This window comes from Bidens hawaiensis, unplaced genomic scaffold (assembly GCF_021521415.1).
Source record: "Bidens hawaiensis isolate Kalapana, Puna unplaced genomic scaffold, B.hawaiensis_p1.1 tig00042460_1, whole genome shotgun sequence".
Taxonomy (NCBI): domain Eukaryota; kingdom Viridiplantae; phylum Streptophyta; class Magnoliopsida; order Asterales; family Asteraceae; genus Bidens; species Bidens hawaiensis.
In genome coordinates, this window is record NW_027497529.1 from 57,936 (window position 1) to 68,035 (window position 10,100).

At 35.5% G+C, this 10,100-nt stretch overlaps 1 protein-coding gene across 1 annotated transcript; it reads left to right on the top strand.

The window, feature by feature from the left end:
• Positions 1-299: 299 nt before the first annotated feature.
• Positions 300-9,320, top strand: LOC143593655 (uncharacterized). The gene is made up of 2 exons (XM_077073220.1): positions 300-371; positions 8,880-9,320. Exons 1-2 carry the CDS (start codon positions 300-302, stop codon positions 9,318-9,320), a joined length of 513 nt encoding a protein of 170 aa, XP_076929335.1.
• The last annotated feature ends 780 nt before the right edge of the window (positions 9,321-10,100 follow it).

Here is a 10,100-nt window from a genome sequence, read left to right on the forward strand (position 1 = left end):
AGGACGTTACTGCCGAGGAGTACCCTGATATGTATACCATGAACAACTCTGATTCGGGTATTCCATTCTTTACTACAAAACATTTCGAAGCGGCAGAGGAACGTCTAAGACAAGAACGAGAGAGGTGGAACGAGGAAGCCAAGACAAGTCATCTATCTGCTAAAGGAAAAAAGAGGAAACGTGCTTTAGATGCTATGTTCGAGCATAACGTCAGAAGAATGAACAAGATGATCAAGACGCTTCGCTATAACGAGCAAGAAGAAATCCGACAAGCGAAGGCCTGAGCGTCTGCTTACCAGATGAAAAAGTACAAGAGTCCGAAGAATGTGAAAGGTGATATGGTGGCATGGCAGTATGATTCGGAACTTAAGGTATATGTTATCAAGTGGGAACACGGATTATATTATTTTAAACGTATACATGACATTTTGACAATGCCGCGTTGGGATGTGAGAACCTTGGCCAACCGACCATTCGTGAATCGGGGAAAAGACCAGTAGGCTTCGTGGTTCTATGATCACCTTCTACATGAAACCCGTTATGGTTTCAAATTCTTCAAGCCTCAGGTGCCAACTCACAAGTACATTGATGAGATAGATCCGCACACAGGCTGGAGAAAAATGATTTTACAGGTAAAGCCACCAAAGACTATGAAGAGGGCCCTAATGAAGACATTCCCTCAGAGTCTATTCACGTTGCTCAACAGATGGTATTCCTATCGTTACTCTGCCCAAATTCCTCTACAACTCACACACGATCACATGCTAAAGTAATCCATCACCATAACAGTAATCATAACCGTATAAACATGAATCCGAACATTTACGATGTCATCTATGATCTAGATCCGAGGCTATAAACGTATTCTCAACCCAAGATGTTTCCCTGCTAATCTGTGCTTTTTCATCCATTAGTTTCCAAGTGAAGCAAGTATTTTTAAAAGTTCCTATGTATGCTCGATTTTATCTTTACTAGTTCTTCATCAAACAATATACACATTCCCAAAATCAGGAACCCTAATTACAATGGGATGAGATGATGAAGTGGAACTAGACGAGAGATTTAAAGAAGCTACGTCGCCATGCTATTAGCAACGGGAGTATGAACTCCAGATCTGTCTCTGCTAATCGGTGATTTTTAAGCCATTAGTTTAAAAATGGGGCAAGTATTTTTATAAGTTCCTACGTGTGCTTGATTTTATTTTTACAAGTTTTTTTTATCAAACAATATACATATTCCCAAAATCTTGAACAATAATTACAATAGGATGAGATAATGAAGTTGAAGCGGATGAGAGTTTTAATAAGCTGCATCACCATTAGCAACGGGAGTATGAACTCTAGATCTTTCTCTCCTAATTGATGATTTTTCATTAATTAATTTACAAATGGAGCAAGTATGTTTATAAGTTACTACATGTGTTCATTTTTATTTTTACAAGTTCTTTATACAACAATATACACATTCCAAAAATCTAGAACCCTAATTACAATGGGACGAGACGATGAAGCTCAAGCAGATGGTCGATTTAAAGAAGCCGTGTCGCCATTAGCGACGGGAGTATGAACTCTAGATCTTTCTCTGCTAGTCGGTGATTTTTCATCCATTAGTTTACATATGGAGCAAGTATTTTTACAAGTTCCTAAATATTTTCGAGTTTATTTTTACAAGTTTTTTCTATCAAACAACATACGAATTCCCAAAATCTAGAACCTTAATTACAATAGGATGAGATGATGAAGTTGAAGCAGATGAGAGATTTAAAGAAGATGCGTTTGTCGCACCCCAGTATAGGGCCTAGGTGTGTGACCGCAAGTTGGTACATGCTTTGTAAATATATCAGAGTTTTATGTTTCAAAGCAGAAGACTTGATTAAAATATTATTATATTCTAAAAACAGGTATTAAATACCCGATGGTTGACACAAAAGAGTTTGGAATTATAAAACCATAGTTTACATTATTTTATTATCAAAAACTCCATCTGAGCCATCAGATCGATTAATGGCTAGACATCATCTCCAATCATCTAATCTTGATTGCCTGTAAAATGGTTTATAAAATCCGTCAGCAACACATGCTGGTGAATACGTTGACACAAAGCATTTTGATACTTAGTTATCCCATCGACACATCGTAGGCCTCAATCCAACGTGGCTTAGGAAATAACTAAGTTCTGAAAGTCTTTATTTCTATTATAATCTCTAGCTCAACTCGAAACTACTCAGAGAAAACCGCAACATTCGAGGACTTAGAAACTACCAATATACACAAGATAATCCCCTCTCGGGCATTTCTTAGGTCCGGTCCAACGTGGCGGAGGCATTAGTAAGTGTGGTGCGGTGTTCCCGCCGTCTACCCACAATCTAAGGATCCAGACAAACTTATACGATAGCCAAAGGGCTAGTGAGTACCTTTGTTTTTAAATTTTTTGAGAAACATAATCCCATATAAACATTTAAAGACTCTATTTATAAAGTTGTAAGCGTTTGGACGTATTCACCTTTGTTCCGATCAGCGTGTCTCATTGATTTATGCTTCTAGTTACACAGCTACAAATAATACTCTCCCGTCGAATAATAATACGACCGTAAATATTAATCTCCCACCGAGTACCAACACGAATACGAATGTTAATCCTACGCCAAACGTGAACCATGGTTGTAGTAATATCGATTCCCCGTGACAGGGATGCTTATTTAAACAATTCATGTCGTGTAAAACTATAGAATTCAGTGGCACTGAAGGACCGAACGAATTAGCGAAATGAATTGAAAAGACTGAATCGGTCATTAATATTAACAATTTTCCAACATATTGTATAGTTAAGTATGCTACCTGCACGTTCACCGACTATGCATTAATGTGGTGGAAAACGATTATACAAACTCGGGGACAAGGGGCAGTGAATCGTATAACTTGGACAGAACTAAAGGCACTATTATTGGAACACTTTTTCCAGAGGAACGAAATTCATAAACTGGAGCATGAGCTCTGGGATTCGGAAATAGCAGACACTGATCACTTGGAATACCCTAAACGTTTTGATGAATCGGCCCGTCTGGTGCCATGGATAATTACCCTGGAACCTAAGCGTATTAAGCGTGACATTTGGGGATTAACTCCAAAAGTGGGAAGCATAGTCACCTCAATAGCCTATTCAACTCTTGAATTGCCGTATCACAAACCAGCAATGTTGTAAATGACCTTGTTAGGAGCAGCATATTAAAAATTTCAGGGGAATCATCTAGAACCAAACGAACTGATTATGAAACAAGGGTACAAGGGGGATATCGGATTAAACGTGCACGTCCTACAACTCAAAACTATACCATGACCAACTCTAATGCAAAACGAAATATATACAAAGGACCTTAGCCAAAGTGTGCGAAATGTAATTATCATCATGTGGGTGAATGTCGAACGAAAGCATGTAATAGATGTGGAAAGGTTGGGCACTATGCCTGTAACTGTAGAACCATTATGAACACTGTAAACCGATCATCCTAATCCCATCATTCATAGCTACCTCAATCCCAACCAATCCGACAACAACCAATCCAACAAAATCAACCCAAAATAAACCATCATACTTGTTATGAATGTGGCAGTACAAAACACTTCAAATAAAACCGCCCCAAGTTAAACCAAGAACAAGAATAAACTTCCAACTCGGCTAGAGGCCGCGCTTTGTGATTGGATCGGATAGAGCATGACAAGATTCAAATGTAGTGATAAATACATTCTTAGTTTCTGACCAGTATGCTTCAGTTTTATTTGATATGGGTGAAGATAGAAGTTCTATTTCTATTAACTTTTACCGTTGAAGAAATATGCTGATTAGTGAACTAATAGATCCTTATTCTATAGAACTCGCTAAAGGTAAGTCTATAACTGCTGATCATATTTTTCGGAATTGCCCTCTTAACCTAAGCGACTAACCATTCCTTATTGGTTTACTCCCGACAGAATTAGGAAATTGTGATGTAATAGTCGGAATGGACTAGTTATTTGAGTTCAAAACGGAAAATTGTATGTAAGGACAAAACTATTAGAATACCTCTCTCGGAAAATGAAATGATCACAGTACATGGAGAGAAACATGGTACTATATCTCCTCTCGTATCCCATATTAAGTATTAAAATACTTACGTCAAGGATGTATAGTGTATTTGGCGAATGTAACAATCAAAGAATCTGATGAAAAGTGTCTAAATATCGGGTTAAATAATGCACAGGTAGTGTTCATGAATCTTATGAACTGAGTCCGTAAGCCCTACCTTGACAAGTTCGTCGTAGTGTTCATCGACGATATCTTAATATATTCGAAAAACAAGAAGGAACATGAGCAACACTTACGAGTAATTTTGAAGTTGTTAAGGCAAGAGAAATTGTATGCAAAGTTGTCCAAGTGTGAATTTTGGCTGCAAGAAGTACAATTCTTAGAGCGCATTGTAAACCGACAAGGGATTCATGCAGATCCCAGCAAGATAGAAACTATTCAAACTTGGCAGACACCTAAGTCACCGAAAGAAATTCATAAATTTTTAGGATTAGTTGGATATTATCGACGTTTAATTGAAAACTTTTCTAATATTTCCTGACCTTTAACCTCTCCTAACTCAAAAAAGATCGAATGATTGTGGAAAGAACAAGAAATGGACTTTGAATTGCTAAAATCAAAAATTGTGTCAAGCTCTGGTACTAAGTCTTCCGGGAAGGACTGGTGATCTTGTAGTTATTTTGATGCATCTTGAAAAGGTTTAGGATGCGTTTTAACGTAAAGAAATAAGGTAATAGCATATGCTTCCTGACAACTAAAAGTGCATGAAAAGAATTATATTACCCATGACCTGGAATTAAGAGTTGTTATTTTTTGCACTTAAGATCTAGAGACACTACTTCTATGATCAGAAGGAACTGAATATGAGACAACAAAGATGGGTGGAGTTGTTAAAGGATTATGATTGTGAATTCTGATACCATCCAGACGAAACTAGTTTAGTAGTCAATGCCTTAAGCCGAAAAGATAGGATTAAATCACTGAAAGTATGAGCACTGGAAATGATTGTCCAGACTAGCCTTACCCAACAAATTCATATTGCCCAAAGTGAATTCTTAGGAGAAGATTACTTAGAGAAGAAAGAATTGCAGGGGAACGAAAAGAATTTAGAAAACCGATGAAATACTTGACTTCAAGAACTGAATATGGATTCCAAACCTTTATAATCTCCGTAACTAGATCATGGATGAGGAAAACAAGTTCAAATATTCTATTCAGCCAGGTAGTAAAAAGGGGTATAAAGATATTAAGGAATTTTATTAATGGCCTGGTGTGAAAAAGGTTATAGCCATATGAGTTAGTAAATGCATGACTTGTGCTAGAGTTAAGACTGAGTGTCAAAAACCTTCGGAAATATTACAACAACCTGAAATACCTCAGTGGAAGTGAGAACAAATTACAATGAGCTTCGTAACACACCTTTACAAAACACCCCGAGGACACAGTATAATCTGAATAGTAGTTGATCGTCTGACTAAATCTGCGCATTTCCTTCCAACCCGTAACAACTATACTACTGAAAGGTCACCCAAGTTTATATTAGCAAAATTGTGTCTCGACATGGTGTACTTAATTCAAATATTTTAGACCAAGATATCTAGTTTACCTCCCATTTTTGGCAAGTTGTATAGAAAGCTTTGGGTACACGGATAGATTTGAGCATCGCCTACCACCCCTAAATAGACAGTCACTCTGAAAGAACTATTAAAACACTAGAAGATTTGCTTCGCGGTTGTGCATTAAACTTTAAAGGAAATTGAGATTAATACCTCCCACTCGTTGAATTCTTATACAAGATTAGGTATCATAATAGTATACAAGCGGCACCATATAAAGCATAAAACAGGCGAAAATGTAGATCACCACTTTATTAGACGGAAGTTGGCGACACTCAAGTTACAAGATCCGATTCACCTTGGCTTAAGCAGAAAACACCCGAGTGTGACGTACAGATTGTTCAAACACACATGACACTATTATGTGTCAATATTATCATTAATTTATTTAAAATCTCAAGTACACATGTTTGTTCAAAGAAATACATTCAAATAAAGGAAGACAAATATAATAAAAGGTTGTTAATTGTTGATAGCTTAAGTCTAGCTTCTTCGTCGCCTCAACCTCTAATAATAGTACATGTAGCATGCATATAAAATAAATAGTCAACTCAAGTAGTTGGTGAGAATCACATAGTTTTAATACATACATAAAAACCATATAATTCTATGAACATGTGTAGCAACGCAAGTAAGGTCCTTTCCAATTGGTAACAACCAATGTACTCAGGTAATCGCACAACGCACGCAAGGTCCTTTCTAGATGGTAACAACTAACGTACTCGGATAATAGCATAACGCACGCAAGGTCCTTTCCAAAGGGTAAAAACCAATGTACTCGGATAATAGCACAACACACATAAGCAAATAAACACACAAGTCTATAATGCGAATTGTAGTTTTGTAATGAATAAGTAAGCATTTGAATACGATACACAAGCTACCCCCAAACGGTAAAAACATTAGAAAAAGGGGGTGTGAGAAACTCACATTTGATATGATGTGTAAGTAATGGAAAAGCCGAAAATGCGTCAAATAAGTCAGAACGATTGAACCTCACGAACTATAGATAAAATAATACGAATATTTAACGACTAAACAACAGAATTATTAACACTAATTCTTGTATAAATTTGTTGGGAAAAATTATTATTTTATTATAATTTTACAAATTTTAAGGCATTTGATTATTTTAATAATAGTTTATGCTTCAACGAAATTTTAACGGTTTAAAATTGTTTTATTATTATTTGGTAAGTAATTTATCGTAAATATGAGAAATGGTATTTGTATGACTCGGTTTAACGTTTACGAGTTAAAACTAATTTTAACGGTTTAGTGAAACAAGTTAAAATAAGTTAAGTTTATGGATTAATATTAGTGAACGGATTAAAGTTGGCGGGTTAACGGGTTTGGAAATTGGTTTTTACATGGTAGATGGTGAAAAATAATTTATGTTTAATTTATAAAAAATTTATTTGATTTAAATAAATTTTATTTGATTTATTATGATTTTTAATTAATTAATTTAATTATTATTTTAATGAAAATGGTTTTTAAAAATTGTAAGAAAATAATAGCCTAACCCGGGTTTCGACACGGGTCCTTCTGTTGACAATCAACCAAACTAACCAGTGGACCAACTCAACCTTTTGTTATTGAAATGGTAACAATGAAATAAATATAGCATTTCAATTCATCATCATCTTCTACAATTACAACCCTAGGTTCAACTCTCATATTTGGTTCCGTGTATGATTGTTTTATGTTGGGGCTTTTATTATACTGCTAAAAACGAACAAAAACCCTCAATCAATTACCTGAATGTGATCTTCATCGATGGTAAATGGTGCTTCGCCGGAAAAACGAATTCTTGAACGGAATTATTGATACTTAGAGAGAGTTTTGGAGAAATTAATTGTTATGAGCAAGTTTGAGTGATGAAGCTTGATCTATTTATAGTTCGAATTGAGCTGTTGGGTGATTAATATTTGTTAATGTGTTTTAATAAAAAATAATCCGGCCGTTGAGATTTAATTCGCCTTAATACGGTGTTATTACACATTATAATCGTTGTTTAACGTTTTAAAGTTATGGAGAAATGAAATACAATCGTTTAATGATTTTTAAGTTTGCGTTTTCGATTGTTTTGTGGCTTCCAGAAAACATTCCCGTCACCGGACGGGGTTCGCCAGAAAAACGGGTAAGGAGGGGGGAGGAGAGTGATGGGTTTGTTTTAATATTAATTTAATTTAAATGAATTTACACAATAGCCCTCTGATCTTTCATGTTTGTTTAAAAATAAAATTAATATATAATTACGTTTAACTTTCTTATTGTTATAAAATGAAAACGAATTTGAATAATTTGAATATTTTTTATTTATACCTGAATAGTTTGCAATGCGTTTAACTTTAGTAAAAACTTTAAACCCAGAGGTATGTTAAATGATCAAAATGAATAAAAATTGAATAAACGATAACCGTAAACGATGACAGTGAACAAGAATACATTAAATGATAAAGCGATCGTTTAACAAGTCCAAATACAATTCCGAATAAATAAACCTTGATGAATGTCAAATAAAACAAAAAATTAAGATATATATATATATATATATATATATATATAAAGGATCCAATACAATAATCCTTTATCGTACATTACGTACGCGACACTTCTAACCGTTGATTTTCAGAAACCCAAAATTACAATTACACTAATCTGTTCGTCCCTCTCCCTCAATTCGTCTCCACCACCCCTCACCGACATCAGCACACCTCCTACACCTCCGCTCGTCGATGCCATCAACACTCTTCATCACCAACATCGCCGTCGAAAACGAACTCATCTTAAAAACGCAAATCACAGGTTTGTTTAGTTGAATTGAAATTGAAATTGAAGCCAATTGATTGGTTAATCATTGAAATCGATTCAATTAATCATCAATTTGAAGCTTTAATCGATCAATTTTGAGTTCTGGATGATGGGTTTTTGACATTGAACGTTTAGATTTGAAACGTATTTGTTGAATGTATTAGCAGAACGTATTAGCTGAACGTTTAAGTTTTTGCCTGAACTTTTAAAGGTTTTGAACTTTTAAGCTGAACATATGTCGCGTACGTAATGTATGTCAAGCGATTATTGTACGTTAACCTTCCCATATATATATATATATATATATATAAACAAAACCGAAGATTAAAAACGGTTTGGATATTCAGGTTTGAAAAGTAACAAATGTTACATGATTTGATTCAGGAAACCATAGATAAAACTTGTAAGATTAAAAACAAACTGAAAGCCGCCCGAGACCGACAAAAGAACTATGCCAATTTTCGTAGGAAATCGTTATCGTTTGAAGTGAGTGATAAAGTATTTCTTAAGGTATCCCTGTGGAAAGGTGCTATTCGATTTGGTAAAACTAATAAGTTAACTCCAAGATACATTGGACCGTACGAAGTTATTTTGAAAATTGCTCTCGTAGCATATCGACTGAAATTACCTTTAGAGTTAAGTTCTGGCCATGATGCTTTCCACGTATCCAATCAGAACAAGTGCCTTATTGATGAGATGGAAATAGTACCACTTGAAAATGTTAACATAAACAACAAGTTAAACTTTGTTGAGGAACTTGCAGAAATAGTATATGGGAAAACCAAACAGTTACGACATGACAAAATTTCATTGGTTGAAGTTTAGTAGAACTCACAACAACGACCCGAATATACTTAGAATCAAAGGGACAAATTCAAAAATAAATACCCACATCTTTCCCTAAAATGGGCATTGTTGGTATATCAAAATTCGGGTACGAAATTTCTTAATTGAGGGAGAATGTGACATTCGTTACAAAACAAGGTATACATAAATTAGTTACGTAACAAGTAAGCGATTAATCGAACGATGCTGTTTATGACCTGGATATATCAGGGGGCCATCTATAGTGATTGTTGGTGCATAAATGTCAGTAGTTCATAGTCTAGTGTCTGTAATCGAGTCTGTAATGATATTTATGTTTTTGTATAAGCGAAGTTGTCAACAAGTTCGCCTAGGCGAACTTGTTGAATAAGCGAAGTTATGGACAACTTCGCCTGAACATATCAGGCGAAGTTGTCGTGTATATAAAGTCTTAGGTTACGGCTTTGTTAAAGAGTTGGTTAATCAGTTAGTGAGTTGTTCAGTGAATCGAGTTTGTTCAGTAACGTGAGTCTGTAATAGTGATATCGTATCACGTGTTCGGTTAACAATATAACGTGTTCGTTTATCGTATCGTGTTTGTTTGATTTGCTTTCTACACTCTAACGATCTACGCAGGGATTCCGCACCTGATTAGACCGCGATATCTCGTGTGATCCGTCCAGGGAACCTACAATTGGTATCAGAGCGTTTGCTCGATTGTGTGGTTCGGGATATTCACGCGGGTGTTGAAATCGTCCCGTTTCGACTATTCGCGGGACGTGTTTTCTGTGTTATTGATCA